General features: G+C 44.7%; 1 protein-coding gene across 4 annotated transcripts in view; it reads left to right on the top strand.

The window, feature by feature from the left end:
• pou2f2b (POU class 2 homeobox 2b) overlaps positions 1 to 16404 on the top strand; it is a 66424-nt gene that overhangs the window by 11644 nt on the left and 38376 nt on the right. Inside the window, exon 1 of one of the 4 annotated variants that reach the window (XM_067601069.1) lies at positions 8586 to 9912. The exons of 1 other annotated variant lie outside the window; for it this stretch is intronic. In XM_067601069.1, coding sequence (XP_067457170.1) covers positions 9813 to 9912 — 100 coding nt within the window. In that variant the 5' untranslated portion in view covers positions 8586 to 9812. Of the gene's footprint in view, positions 1 to 8585; positions 9913 to 16404 lie in introns of those variants that run through there. 2 more of the 4 variants (XM_067601073.1, XM_067601072.1) reach the window with 2 other exon arrangements.

The raw sequence follows: 16404 nt of genomic DNA, 5'->3' as shown, positions 1-16404 counted from the left end.
CCCATTGATTTCCTGGCGCTAAGTGCATTGATTTTTAAATTTCTTATTGATCCCCGCTCTAAATCTCCTGCACACTCACTCACACAGTCTCACCGTTCGCAGGGGCAGAGATGGAGAAAAGGATTGAGAGGACAAGAAGAGAGGAAGCGGGAAAAGGAGAGAGATTGGTGTTAGGTAAATACACTGACCGGTGACAGTATAGTGAATTAACAGAGTGAGAGAAGAAGAAGAGCAGGAGGTGAGGAGGGAAAACAGAGTTATGAGCTGCAAGGGGAGGTCGGCTAAAAAAGCTTCCCAACACAGCGCAGGTAGATCCATGCTGAGAAGAAGAAACAAAAGAGCAAACACACATGCAACATATTAATAATGCTTATTAATAATAAATATTAATATAATGATGATTGAAAGCTTTTCATCTGTCTGTGTCTTGGCCAAAAAGCTGCGAAATATAAAAAGAATCAATAATTTTGTAATTATAACAAGCATCAGGAGGGACAGGCAGCGAGTTGCCAGGCTGGTAGCCGCCCGGATGGAACATGTTCATCTGTGGAGAATAAGTCACTTTATGGGTGAACAGAGGTTTATGAGGGATAGACAGATATTGGAAATGTCAGAGATGGAATGTGGTGTTTTGTCTTTGCTATTTCACATGGTCTGCAGAGCCTACTGTAGTAGACGTGTGTGTGTTATTTCTGGCTTATGACTGTGTTAGGCTTTAGAGGCCCGCTGGACTCCAAATCTTACATGCCCACTGGTGTTTCTCTGAAGGTGGTGGACCTAATTGGCTGTATCCGAGTCTGTGCGTGCGTGTGCGTGCATGTCTCCCTGCACGCATGCACACTAGAAAGTGTGTGTGTGTGTGTGTGTATGTGAGGTAAACTGTATAGAACTGTATGTCTCCTTTTGTGTATGCGCACTAGAACATATATGTGTTTTAACATCTGTTTGTATATTTGTCCGTGTGTGTGTGTGTGCGCGCGCGCGTGTGTGTTTGACCTTTTCTTAACTTAAGTGTCGAGGCTCAAATTCAGACATTCAGTTGATAGCATTTTCTTTTCATAACCTCTGTACTTGACCAAATTGTGCTAACCTTTTCTAAAGTCATTTGCTGCTTTTCTGTCTCAGCATGCAGTTGAGTGCCTTGAACAACACACAATATATGGACCATATGTAGCATTACTGTGTTGCAATTACAATTTACTCTCCGCAGATCCACTTAAGATAAGTGCTTTCAAATGGCAAGCAAGAAAAAGCAACTATTGTCAGCAACATGGAGAGAAAAAATATCTCTACCGTTGTCAGAAAAGATGTAATGCTGCACTGCAGTGACATCAACTGCATGATGTTTTAAAGAGTGCTCTTTAATAGCTGCATTATTATGGTGATGGTGAAGCTGGCAATGACAGTGATGATGATGGCAGTGACAGAGGAGACTGTTTTGCTTAAGCTTTCAATGTTTACATTGTCTGCCGACAGTTTGCATCAGCAGAAAATGTAAAATAACATATTATTTCATAGCAGGCTGTGTGTTGGCTAGACAATGAGAGATAAAGTGTTTAAAATGCATACGCTGGGCCGAGCTGCTGTTTGCTTTGTAGTGATGGGGCTTGTGTTTGCTCTGGTGATAGGGATGGCCTTACAGCACGCACTCTCACACATGCATACACACACACACACACACACACACACACAGAGCTTTGAAAATACTTGTGAAGAATATGTTTCTTTACTCATGTGAGATTACACGTGTACAAACAAACACACACACACACACATGCAGGCGCTCGCAGACAATGAGGCTCAAACTGCCTGATGGTCACTCTTACTGACCGCTTTTTTTGATGAGAAGTAGGAACCTGCGGACTCAGCACACACAACCACATCAGACCCAGGGACCCTCTTAGCTTATGCACCTATACACATGATCTAGACACACACACACAACATCTCAACAGCGATGCACTTGTACCAACACACTGTCCTTGGGCTCACAGACATCTCTCACACACTCACAGGGAGAGGGAGACACACACTTTGTCCAATACACACTCAAAACATAACCTTGACCTGTACTCCCAGCCTGCAGTCTCATACATACTTCATCCGTTCACTCATCGATGTCACACACACTGAAATACACTTTTGAGCTCATATGGGTTACATGCACACTGAAAAACACAAATCATATCAATATAGAAAAGGATTTCATATAAAATGTAGATTTGAAAAAGATCACACCTACACCTGTAAAATAAATGATAGTACAAATTTGATGAAGAGTAGGTGTTGTCTTGAATACTATTTTGGTTAAAAAATCATAACCACTGAGCAGACAGGATCTGCTTAATTAGGAATAATCAATATCAGATTTCCATGAGATTTCCTCACAACATGGAACCGTGGCTCCTTGTACTCATCCAAATGTGTCTATAAAATTAGAGCAGATACAGGCCTACTCAGTGATGAATTTCTCTGTCAAAGACAAATTCGAAATAAATCTCTCGCCATGGACTTCCAGCGTGTGTCGCACTCTGATAATTTCCACAATATCCTCTTCAACCCCCAGGGGCAGATTTTTTTCCCTCTTTTTTCTCCCTCCACCCTCTCCCGTTTGTTTCTATCCCTGTAAAATGCTGGTTGCTTTGCTGAAATACTGCAGTGCTTTATCTGCCCGCTTTTTCCTCCCTTTAGTCCCCCTCACACTCTTTTTTTTCCTTCTCTCTCTCTGTCTCTCTTTAGTTGTTGTTGTTGAGGATGGTGGTAGTGGGGGGGGGTGGGGGGGGTAAGGGTGGGTGGACGGGTGAGGCAGAGCGTGGAGGGGGTGGTAGCAGAAGCAGCCGGGACCCAATGACGTGGGTGCGACATGTAACCGTGGCGCAGGAGAGGAAATCAATACATGAAAGGATGAGGAGCACTGGGGTGGATTACCGTCTGGGGCCCTGGCTACTGGAGGGATGGAGGGAGATGGAGGGGGTGTAGATGAGGCCTGGGGGGGTTGGAGAGTGTGTGTGTGTATATGTGTGTGTGTGTGTGTGTGTGTATGTGTAGGAGGAGGGGTGTGGAGGGCGAGAGGCCAGATTGTCCAGTCCCCTCTCTCCTGCATCCCCTCCCCTGACCAAGCGCTGTTTGAATCTTGACCCCTCCCATCAACCCTCCCTTGGCTTCTAAACACTGCTCAGTGCCGGTAGGCTGCCATAGGTGAACCTTCGGCTCTACACACACACTCACACACACACACAGGTGCAGTGGACTCTATAATGTTGAGTGAATACATATACGGCCACTGTGTGCTAACACTGCTGATAACCCTACTATCTGTATGGGGAATAATCGCCATGATATTACCAGTGTAAATTAAAGAGCCCCAGAGAGACTGTGTGCATGTGTGTGTGTTCTCGCGCGTGTGTGTGTATGCGTTTATGTGTCTGCGCAGTGAGTTTGCCGGCATGTAAGTCTTCAGCAGGGTGCGTCCGCAGCACTGCCACAAACCAAGATAATAAATATCTATAATAAATATCATTATTATTGGGCCAATCTCCCCCAATAACGGAGCCTCGGTGAAAGATGGCATGAGGGACTGAGCTGGATATTGGCAATATATCAGCATTGATTATTGAGAGTGCTGACAGAGAGAGGGAGGCAAAGTTAATAAAAACTAATAAAAAAAGACAAGGAATACAGAAAGAACAAGGGCTTTAGCTGGATCAGCTGCTTGTACGCTAAAGGAAAGATGGAAGGGAAGGTGGAGGGATGCAGGGAGTAAAAGGATGGAGATGGTGGTGTACAGTCATGGTGTGTTTGTGTGTGTGTGTGTGTGTGTGTGTGTGTGTGTTTGCGAATGTGTGCATCTGTCTGTCTTGGTTATTTTTTGTGCCTCAACATGAGTATCTGTGTGTGCCAGTGTGTGCATCTGAATTTTAGTTTTATCACACTCAGTGTGTGTCCATGAGGGACTTTTTTGTGTGATTGTGAATTGGCACTGACATCTACATTTAGAAACACACACACACACACACATGAACACAATACTCACCGTTTCTTCCCCTGCATGTGTGTCTTCTTGGATTGATTGAATCTTGGATGGATCTGAACTCTGCGGTTTGGATCCAAAGCCTGCACAACCTTGTGCCTTCCCACACAATGGCACTAACCAAGATGCACAAACAATATTTACCCACTCACCCACTCACACACACACACACACACACACACACACAAAAAGACACCAATGAACAAACCTCATAAAAGCCCATGCATCATATCCATATTATCTTGACAAATCTATACATCATGTCAGAGCATGGCTTTATGTGAATATTGCATTTTGCTGTGTGTTATTGGTGTGTGTGAAGAGAGGATATGAGAAGAGTGCGTTTGCACATTGTGCTGGTGGGTTGAGACGGGACGGGGCGACAGTGAGGGAGCGTTGTCCATTCTAAGAGGGTCTTGTTAGGCCACTGACAGATCCAGTAACGCTACTGTTGGCTGCTATTGATTCCCAACCGACGCCGTTATTGATGAGTGAGAATTTAATTCAACCAGCTCGTTTGTCAACATGACATCACCATTTAACTACAACCATGACATGGATGCGAACACCCGCGGATGAGCAGGGTCACACACACACACACACACACACACACATAAAGGTGCACAAGAAACAAATGCTCGAGCACGCACACATGTGCACAAACAATTTTCACACAGGCACATGCCGTCTGGTAGATACACGTTCTCAGTTAGAACTTGCTGTTGCCTTTGTTTCTTCTGCATCATTTACCATATAAATAATTTTGTTCAATATTCAAACACTGTTTTTTCAACCAGTCATATCAATCATTCAAAATGAATATCAGGCAAATTACCAAGAGTGCAATAAACTACATGTCTAATGCATGGCCCATGTTATGACTAATGTATAGCCTAAGGATGCTTCTGGCTCTTTCTGATTGGATAAATATTTCATGCCACATCCTAACCTACAGCACATGACATGGAAAACATGTGGCGACGAATTGAGCAAATTGCTTTCTATGAATATGTTTGTTTGTTATAGTGTATGAGAGGAAAACCATGTAACCATGTGTGTGTGCGTGTACGTGTATTTTACTTGTCAAACATTAATAATTAGTACTTTTTAACAACAGGGCAACAAACATGTGATCAGAATTATAAGACATTCTTATCTATCTCACAGAAAATTTAAAGCACAACAACAATACCTATTTATTTTAATAGGCCTAATTTAAAACATTAGAATTGATATTTAGTCTAATTGCATCTGATCATTATAACAGCTTAAAACAAATAGAGTTGTTAATAAATGTAACTATGCATACAAAAGCAAAAAAGGTTACATAATTTTATTGACTTTTTTGTTCAAGAGTCACATTTCGGAATATAAACTGGTGGAAGAATTTCAATAAATGACCTGGTAATATACAGGATTACTATATATTAAGAAAAGAAAAAACTGATAAAAAGTATGTTTTCAATGATGAACAAATTCATAACAATATATATATATATATATATATATATATATATATTGTACTTCAACTAAAGTTTCAAAATTTTGCAGAAGATGCAAGATTTATAATTTTTAGTAAAAGTAGCCTTTAATTGTAAGAGTGCATATAGATACAATGTAAAAAGAACTAGAAATACAATATGATATGATTTTATTAATGTCAATAATCCAAACAGTGTGACAGTTTGAGAAAAAATACATATTTAGAAATTAAGGGCAAGAAAGGGCAAGAAATGTCATTTCTGTGATTACAAATAGTATATACAGTTCACCTGACATACAATAATCATCCTTAATCCCTGAACTTTGCAGCGAGTGTACAGCATCCAATATTACATCCATTACAGTATTTCTCTATCTGAAAAAATAGTGGCAAAGAGAGAGAGAGAGAGACAATTTTGGAAGAGCATTTTTCAATACAGCAGGGGAAGATACAGCCTAGAAAACAATGGAACCAGCTATATATCTCTGTATGGATTGGGAGGCTTGATAGGGAGGGAGGTGGACAATCAGAGCCGTGTAGGCCCCCGATGAGAGCGGTCCAGCAGGGGTTATTGGCTGGAGCTGCCCCCCAAGGGAGCTTTCTCTCTCGTTCTCTCTCTCTCTTTCTCTGTATCTCTCTCTCTCTCTCTCTCTCTCTCCCCGGCCGTGGGTCTCACAGGTTCCCTGGGGAGTGAAGCTCTAGAGACCAGCTCGCTGCAGGGGCCCTATAGGCACCAAGCAAGAAGCACACTGAGGGGGGCAGTCCGCTGAATTTAGGTGGTCGCACCCAGACTGAAGCACAGACAGACAGATGGACAGAATCAAAGATAAACAAGATAGATGTCATTGCCAGGAATCATAGCCTTTGTATTTTGGATCTGAGTGTGAGTGTATGTGTGTGTGTGTGTGTGTGTGTGTGTGTGTGTGTGTGTGTGTGTGTGTGTGTGTGTGTGTGTGTGCGCGTGTGTGTGTGTGCGTGCACATGTATTTTACTTGTCAAACAGTGCAAACCTTTGTGGAACATGGTGGTGGAAAATATGTTTTAATTGGGTTGAAGATCAAAATTCAGCACATGACTTTATTTGTGTGAAACAGACAGTCAGAGAAAAAACAGTTTCTTCCAGCTTAAAACTTTTTTTTAATGTCTGTTATAGGATAATGTCATCCAAGCATCATCTGCCTGTTTCTGCATTGATCAGAAAATCATGTGCAACCATGTGTTTTGATGGTAGTGTGTGTTTTTTTTCCTTCACGTGTGAATACCTAGCTGATGGTTTTCTGTCAGATAGAGGAAAAAAGAAGAGTTTGGTGAGAAGAGTGCATGGAGGACGAAGGGGTGGATGCTGTAGGTGTTAGCATCCCTCCTCCTCACCCCCCCACCACCACCCCCCCACCACCCCATCCTCCTCTTCCCCTCCAACACCATCTTATTTTCCCCTCCTTCAATCTCACACAACCCTCCCTCCATCCCTCTCTTCCACACACACGCACAACCACACTACATTCTACAAGAAATAATTGCTTTTGTCTGGAAGGAGTGTAGGGAGGAGGGAAAGGGGGCGCGCATGGCTCCCTCTATGGAGAGAAGGGGGTCTTTGAAGGACAACTAGTCACTTCTCCCTTCCCTCCTTCTTTCTCCTCTCTCCTCTTTTCGCCTCACCTCCCTTCCTCTCCATCTTTCTCAATGCTTACTCCTCTCCGTACTTGTCCTTCTGCTCTCCTCTCCTTCCTCTTGTTCCTCCCTTTCCATCCTCTCTTGTCTCCCTTTCTTCTCTCTCCTCTTTCTCACTCCTCTCTCCTCCTCTTGCTCCCTTCCCCTCCTCTTCCTCATTGGACCTGCGGATGTCATCTGTCATACGTGAAGCGGAGGGAGAAGGACAATAAAACCTGGTTGTCTACCACAGGAGAAGACACATTTTTCATAATTAAGAATATGCCAGTTTAGTGTGCAGCACACATTGCTTGACAATATGGCTGTCTGTTGATGACTGAGAAAATGACAAATCTGGTGATGATAGGAAAATCGTATTTTCAGTTTCCATTAAAATGGGCCTAATCACCTGCAGCGTTAAGTGAGCAGGTATAAACAGTCCTGCGGGATGGGGCTCTCAGGGCCTATAGGAGCAAGAGCTCGCTCATTCCTATTGATTTGCCCGTATTGACTGCGATGTTTAAGGTATAGATTTTTCTATTTAAAAATCTATATCGACAATAATCTGGTGTGTAAGCGCCCGGCGTTGACTGATGCTGGCCTGTAATTGACAGCGTGTAACATGTCGGTGCCGGAGAGGGAGAGGGCAGGAGACGAGGGGGAGGCATGCTGGGGAGGCCGGCATGCGTGGCCGGGACGGAGGGAACAAGATCCGGGAGCAGGAGGGAGGAGAGGAGGGTGGTGATCACTTCAATCATGCAGGAGCTCATCCCTTGACACCTTTGCTCTCTCGCGTTTTTTTTTTTTATTTTGCAAGTTGTGTGCATTTTAATCACTTATTTAAAATGCTAATATAAAAATTGTCCATGCACATGATGTATGCATCTTCAGGAGTTTAAATATTCACCTAAATTTATTTCCAGGCTTTAAACCAGCGTCATTATTTATCATGCTTGGAACAGCAGTGGTCGCTCTTGTCTTCCTGTATCTGAATAACCTAATGATACACCCTCGTCCGCTCAGGAGGGCTTATTAAAAGCAGTAACTTAATTGCGTGCATGCTGGGTATCCTGGTAGGTATTAGCGTTAAGCACCTAGCCTATAGGTATCCATGGATTCTCTTATCGGGTCTTCATCCCTTCCCAAGCAGGCCGGCAGTAATGCACTGATCACCATTGGCATCATTATAGCCGGTATTATTAAGAGGGGGGAAAAAATCCAGAAATCAATACAGGATACCTTTTGCAGCGGTAGTGAAAATGAGGGAGATGGGGGTGGGTGGGAGGAAGGAGGGAGGGGAGGGAGGGAAGGAGGGATGGAGGGAGGGGAGGTGCGGGGGTGGGGTGGTGATGTGTGAGTAGTAGCGGGTCCTCTCTCGCCTCAATGTTGCGGCCAGCCTAGTGGCAGATCGCTACAATCCTGGAGGGAGCCGGGTCGAATGAGCTATTGGGGTTCCCAAATAATAACGGGGACAAACAGACAGACAAAAAAGACACACAGGCGGATGGACGGAGATAGGCAAGTGTTCCGATAAAACGCGAGACCATAACCGGAGTATATACGCTTTCTTATTTCCGTTGTTGTGTTTTTTTTAATTATTTATTTATTCGCTGTAGCTTATTTATTTATTTATTTATTTATCTATCGATTGATTGCGTTTTAATTACTGCCTTGTGACAGAGAGCGAGGGAGGAGGAGCGTCAGGGCCAATAAGCGCGCGCGTTGTTTGTGTGTGTGTCCGTGAAGCCTTTTTCCACCACTTGTTTATTTATTTGTTGATGATCGCCTTTAATGAGGCTGTTTTAAATGTGCTCGCGACGCGATCCGCTGCTTTGCGCGAGCGGATGAATGTCTTATATGTAAGCCTTCATGCAAAGGAGAGGGGATGAGGGAGCGCGTGCAGCTAGAGACCAAATACAATAGATCAAACCAAATACTACCACAGAAATCCAAATAAGACTTTATAACTCTGCTGGCCTTTTACACTGTCTTGTCTGTTTTCTATGTATTATAATTTATCGTGGTGTAAAAGCGAATACCAAAGCTAACCCCCGGCCGGTGATGCTACAGGAGTTGGCTAGCGACTGTTCTCATGCCTTTTCACACCTATAGGAAACATTACTGGTGAGGAGTGACAGGAGAAAAGAAGCTCCCGGGCCTCTATGTTTACTCAAGGAGAACGCTTTAGCAGTGCAAAGGTAACAGAGAGACGCAGGTGCGTCAACGAAAGGCAGGCGACACACAACCTTTAATTATAAAGCTACTACAATAGGCCCGTAATTGTAACACAACTTTTCCTGTTGCCTGTAGAAGTGAGGTCTGATCTCCTCTATCCGTCTGTGTGTTAGTCTGGACTGTAAGATAACTGCTGCACTCAAGGGACCACCCTACATATATGTTCTATGCACATTTACACCAAATCTAATGCCGGCCACCAGTCGACATCCACAAATGTAAATAAAAGTGCGCAGCTGGGCTACATGTGTACACACCTAACGGCGAATGTTGTGAGCTCTCCATACCAAATATTTTCCCAAAGCTGTCTACCAAGAAGACGGACGAAGATACAGAAGACTCAGAAGAGGACAGAGCTCATTACAGTACTTCTGTCAGATTATTTGCATCAAAACAAGAAGCCGGAGGAAGATCATGTTTGTTCCCTTGCCGGTGCCGTTCGTGTTTCAGAGAACTGCCCCTGACCTCAACGCCTGGCGTCTCAAGTCCCCTCTGGCTCTCCGCTCCAGCTCCGGTAAGACATTTTTCTCTTCTCCCTGCTACACCTCCTCCATGTCGGCCAGACACAGCCATGCAGACCCGCCCCGCCTTGCTCGGTGCCGATGCACTTGCAGCGGGGGAGAGCTGTCGGCGCACACACCCACCTACACACGCACACACACTCCTCCGGCTCCTTTTGACGGCTTAAACGGAGTCCTTTACACTTGTGGGACGGTTGTTAAAACGAGCGAAGCTTTTCCGAGCGCGCTGGAATGTCCGGACTGATTGTAAATTAATTGCGTAAAATGTCCATTTTTTTCGCTGTCCATTCTGTGGAACGATGCGCCACTGTTCCACCCGTGTGTTGGTTCGTTTCCACGCCGCCTATATGTTCCCTTTCCGAGTATTTTTCCTCTCCTGCCTCCGTCCTTCCCCTCTCCTCCACTGCCTGCGCCTGAGCCTCAGTCTCCGTCTCTCCCCAACTAGACTCTCGGCAGGCAGGGAATATTCATGCCAACTTATCGATCCTGCGGAGATCGATTCTTGGGCCGGTGGAAGCAGGGAGAGGGGGAGATAGAAGGAGAGAGTAGGTGCTCGGAGTAGTACGAACGAACAAACAAACGAGAGGAGAGAGAGAAAACACCACTATTCCCTCTTTATATTTCATACTGTTATGTGATTGTGTTTTATTCATTAAATATTTGTTAATGATTCGCGTTTGAGCTTCTCTAATTTGCCTCGGTGGCTGCTTTTTGCTTTGACTTGCGTGCCGGTTAGGGGGACAAGGTTCGCATCTTTGTAAACACCACTGGAAATAGACTTCCAGTTACTACATCTCTCTGTCCCGTTGCTGCTGCACGGTTGAGAGCGGAGGAGCAGAGGGAGTGGGAGGGGGAGGGTGCCGGCTGGGGCGCCGTCTGCGTTTCATCTGCGCTGAAGCGGAATAAAAGGACGCATGGTGGGAGCAGCCAGGCCGGCTTCAGTGTGTCACTGACTGTCGTTGTGAGAGAGCTCATTCCAGCTTCGACTGTTTCTCAGACATGCAACAGCTGCTCAGCCCCTTTGCTCCTCTACATCTTTGGAGAGGGAAGGATGAGCTGGCTCCAACAGTTTTTCTGCCCTACATATGCCTGTATGCACACTGAAAGAGTGTTCGCATATGGGGAAGTGACTGAAAATGCCATATGAGGTCAACAGGCTGTTATTTACGACGTGTTAAAGTTATTCACTAATGCATATACAGGAACTTGCGTATCAGTGCGTAATGGTGCATAAATGGGGCTGGTGTGCACCTTAGCTGGTGGATGGGCTCTTAAAGGGCCAGGCAAACTCCCACCCCACCCCCACCCCCCCAAGTGCACCGCTCCCCTCTCATTTCCAAATCAGTTCAAGCCCATTTGATTTCAGAGATGCCAGGCTTCACCTTCACTCCACATACTCAGTCAGCAGTGCACAGCATGTGACAGTGAAGGGATAGGTGAAAGAGGGGGAGAGAAAAAAAGAGTGTAGAGGGACTAGGGGGACTTGTTACTCACCATATCTCTAGAGATATACACACAGAAGAGAGGGGAGAGGGATGGAGAGAGAGGACGAGGCGAAGGAGCGGGGACCGGGGGGGAGGAGTTTTCGCGCTCCGTACGCTGAAAAATGGCGAATGTCAGAATGAGATAAAAAAAAATGTGGAAAGAGAGAGCGGGAGAGAGAGAGAAGCGGGTGAAAGTAAGAGTAGATGACAGAGTGAAAAACGAGGAGGGAAAGGAAAACCCAGTTTGAGCTTGAGAGGTGAGAGTAAACCACGGATGAGCCATTATGTTGCAGTGTCCTGGGCCAGGGCCAGCATCTGAATAAGCAAGCAAACTGATGGGATGTGTACACAGGCTGCTGGATTCCTTAGATGGTGGGATAACAGTGATTCACAATGCTATGCTGATTTTATTCCATTTTGATAACAGGGTACAAGTTGCTGTCCTTTTCAAACTCTGAGGGTTTGTCGCTAAAAGGGGGCAGGGTTGGTTCAGCATCTCAGGACTGAAACAGGACTGCACTGTTGGTTCTACAAGAATTGTGCATCAGCAAACAGCAAGGGACAGCATCACATGGACGTTTTTACTCAGTAATATTGAGATAGAGTCAACACGCCACAGAGGGGTTTTCAGTAACTTGTTGTCCAGTTCAGGCACAGTGCCCTTGAGCTTTAATCTAATCTGTGTTTTCCCAACCTCCATTGGTTCACACAGAACATTTTAATACCCCCACCCACATACACACACACACACACACACACACACACACACACACACACACACACACACACACACAGGTTTTCTGGGGCCTTGTAGGGCTCTTGACTCGAGCTCTCAGTTAACTTGTCTCTTTGACTGGTGGCAGCTCCTTGACTCCTTTGAGTTGGAGCTCTGTGTGGGGTCAGAGGTCACAGCAAGAGTGTTTGACTCAGCCACACCTGACCCTTCTCTGCCCCCTGTGTTTTCATTCTCTTTCATGTTACAACAGGCCTCAAGCACTCATGCACAACCCCTGTGGGGGCTCACACACACATACACGCACACACACATTGTCATGAAAGAGACAGACCATCATATAGCATAAAACAAGCAGTTAGACTGTTTTCCACCTGGATAGCAAACTGTTCTAACTGATCCAGGTTTTGCTGTATTTTTAATGGCAATGTGTCTGTTAAGGTACAGGTCAGGACCACTGCTATGTGAACTATTTGTGTGTGTGTGTGTGTGTGTTTAGCGGTGTGTGGTTTGTGAAACCATCAGCATTAACTGGTGTATGAAAGTTTAATGGGACATCGAGGAGAAACCGCAGGTTTCCCACACAGCGCGGGGATAGATATGATATGATATGATGGGACATCAAGGAGACTGGATACTGCTTTTTTTTCTCTTTCTCTCTCTCCTTCTGTCTCTCTCACACACTCACACACACACACACACCTAGATTCAGTTCATCTCAGCTATGCACCTTCTGTCACACACCATTAACCACCATCTCCTACCATATACCTTATAACTCTCTCTCTCACATACACACATTCACTTATACTCAAACACACCTCAGATTTTAGACTCTGGTAATGTGCGTTATTTCTGTTTCTGCATTTCAGACAGAGAAACATTTAACCATACAGATATTGATATACTTGGTCTTCCTAACCACATTTCCTGATCATGACGGACCGATCTGATGTTTTTATTTCACGCCGTGCATTCCAGTGAAATGTTCAGTCTTAATCCATTAATCACCAGGTCTACAGTGCTGTGCCTGTGCTTCCTGGCTACCTTCAAGACATTTCTACATGTGTACAGGGCACGGGTACATGTCTTCGATTGCTACATGATGTGAGACCATGCATGTGCTTACCCATTTGTTCTGTGTGTGTGTGTGTGTATGTGTGCACAAGCATGAGTACACGTGCAAACTATGTGTGTAGGTATAGATCGGTTTGTGGAGGGGAGCGTGCAAGTCGCAGTGTTAACATGATTGCAAATGACAAAATGTCAACCTGGGTTTGTTAGCAACATAATGGGGAATCAATAGACACGAGAAAGATGTCAATACTACATTCTTTATTGCATTAAGCTACCTCTCTCCTTCTCTGTAGCCCTCTCTCTCCTCTTCTTCTCCCTTTCCCTCCCACTCCCTCCTGCTCTCTGTCACAATACAATTCTCTCTCTCCTCTCCTCTCCCTGTGGTAGTAGAATTAGATTGCAGTATATGAGCCAGCCACAGGGTCCTGAATACAGCAGTCTGATGGCAGAATGCTTCAGGAGCTAATGGGCTATCGGTTCGGCTATTTACGTATATTAGGATCACGTAGATGCCCTCCGACACAGTTTGACAACGTGACGAGGCCCAAAGGAGCCCTAGCAGTGACGTCTTATGTTTAACTGATGTGTTTATGTAATAAGACTAACAGCATTTGAAAACCTGCTCCAGAGACCTGCTCCAAGAAAATGATTGAAAGTCATCATAGAATATTACTAAAATCATCTGGCAACAGAAAAGGTGCATTTATGACAATTATAGCACAATTTCTCGTATTTATGTACTTAACGTGACAATATTTTTCTTTGAAATTGATGTATAGCATTTGGGAATTAAGTCTGTTTCATGGTTTTGAATTAATCCATACAAATCCAGTGTGTAATAATAACATTAGTACTGCTGTCTCACTTGTGTTACAGCTGGGTTTGAAAATTCCCTTTTAATCCTATTAATTGTTTACTTTTTTATGGATTTGCACAGGTGGGCATATGTGCCTGTGGCTTTATTTTATATATAGTGTATGGTTGTGTGTATGTGTGCAGTGATATGTGTGTTGGTTGAGACTAATGTAGTATTAATGCTGATGAGGTCCCACAGCTCATTAGCAGCAGTGAGTGGTATTGAATTTCTCCCGGGGAACAGGACAGACCAGGGCACACACACATACGCTACATCCTCATCAACCATTAGCGTATTAATAACCATTACCACACACATACATATATACACACTCACACACGCCACCAAACAATGACCTTTACACAAATGCTTTTTAATATGCATCCTCCAACAAAGACACTTACAGCACACACAGCGGGACGCACAGCAAGACAATCAAATCATCCAAACATATTCATCTAAAGAGCAGAATGAGTAGCATTTACAGGCCATCCATTTTACTTGAATGCGTTAACTCGCTACGCACTATGTCATTGGATTGGCACACACACGTACTCCCACTCAGGAATAATTTTGTTCAGTTGGTCGCTGTGTCCAATGAAATACAGCCCAGCATTAGTCCTAATCAGAGGCCGGGTGAGCGGGCCACTTAATCAGACCTATCACCTAGAGAACACACAGAGAGGGATAAATGGAGTGTGTGTGCATATGTGGGTCCATGTGTGCGGGCAGTTAATCAACACATCAGCAGGAATAAACACATATAAACCACCTGACTCTATTCTTGGTATCGATCTATACCTTTCTTTCTGTGTTTCTTGTCGCCTCTCCCTCTCTCTCTCCTTCAGTAACATACAGTTGATGTACATACAGAGAACTCAAGCATCCTTGACCTCCACATGGGGGACATCCTGTTGTACTCTTGGTGTGTGTGGACACTCAGTCAGTGGTGGCCTGGCCGTGATCAGGGTTGAAGTGGGCTTCGCCGCATGCCGCCAATCACCCAAATCAAACAACGCAGTCAAAACAAGCCTTTGAACTCCTGCTGACCATATTGAAGACTTGATTAGCTGATTTTAGTGCCATTTTTCACTCAAGATTGTTTGATTTATTCAAACATCAGTGCAAAGGCTCAGCGACAGACTCTCCGCATTCCCCTGGTCAGAGGGACCGAAGCTTTGTGCATTTCTTCATAGCAAAAGTATGCAAGATCCGGGCAGTCTATTTGCTGAGATGACCGTGGTCTCGTAAACAGGCCAACAATGTGTTTTCACCAGCGGCTGTCTTTTTTTGTTGTTGATTGCTGCAGGCTGTCACCTCTGCCACCCCGCTCATGTACCAGTACATTTAGATAATAAAAAAGACCAATAAAATCCAGGGGTTTGATTGGGTGTCTCCCCTTAGCCCGGCAGAGCGGACAACTAAATCAGGGGTCCTTCTCTCCATTTCATTTAGCTGATAAGATTTATGGTAATGAAGGGGTCCTATTAACCTTTGGGGTTCCACTGCTGTCCTTCAGAGGGAGGGTGGATGAGAGTGCTTACGGATCGGGTTTTGAGGCAGAGGCAGGCAACATGTCTGGTATAAGCAATGTCACATCAACACAAATGCACCCTCTGGACTGCACACACACACATATAGCTCACACACACACACACACACACAGATCGGAGACTCTCCAAAAGCAGCTCAGCCCTTTGAGAGAGTTGAATGCATGTTTAATCTCCCTCCTTTCTTTCTGTTCTTGGCATTTTCCCTTTTCTTTATCCCCTCTATCCTTCCTGCTCTCCATCCTTCTCTCGGCAGGAGCGCTCTGTTCTGAAATTAATCTGTTGTACTCCACCACCTCTTCTCCTTCTCATTCCCTTGTGCAATCTCTCTTACGCTGCCGTTCTTTTATAAGTGCATACTCTCACTCTTTTTCTCGTTGCTTATAAAAGCAAGTGGCAGGATATTAAAAATACTTCAGAGTTAACAAAGAATTACTAGTATGATATTGACATGCTGCCGCTGTTATTGATTTTAAATTTGTAAAGCATTCCATTTGATTTTTTTCCCCCTGTCAAATTTGCATTTTTGATCAAAGCCTTTTAGCTGATACACCTCCAGTGTGCTGCTAATTACTCCAGCTGGGCTTCTCTTCTACCTGCATCTATCCATACCAACCATATTCCCTGGTTGTCTATGGGGGCAGAGAGAAGGGGGGGATGACAGAGGGAGGCGTAAACCCCTCCCTCTTCTGTACAAGGGCTGCACCCCTCTGTCCCTTTGTCTGCTTGTAAAGGGGACAAGGGAGGAGGCGCAGAGTAGGGGGTGCCGAAGGAGTGACTAAGTG

Source organism: Thunnus thynnus, chromosome 10 (assembly GCF_963924715.1).
Source record: "Thunnus thynnus chromosome 10, fThuThy2.1, whole genome shotgun sequence".
NCBI lineage: Eukaryota > Metazoa > Chordata > Actinopteri > Scombriformes > Scombridae > Thunnus > Thunnus thynnus.
Note: the sequence above shows the minus strand (reverse complement) of the source record. Positions and strands in the feature narration are given on the sequence as shown.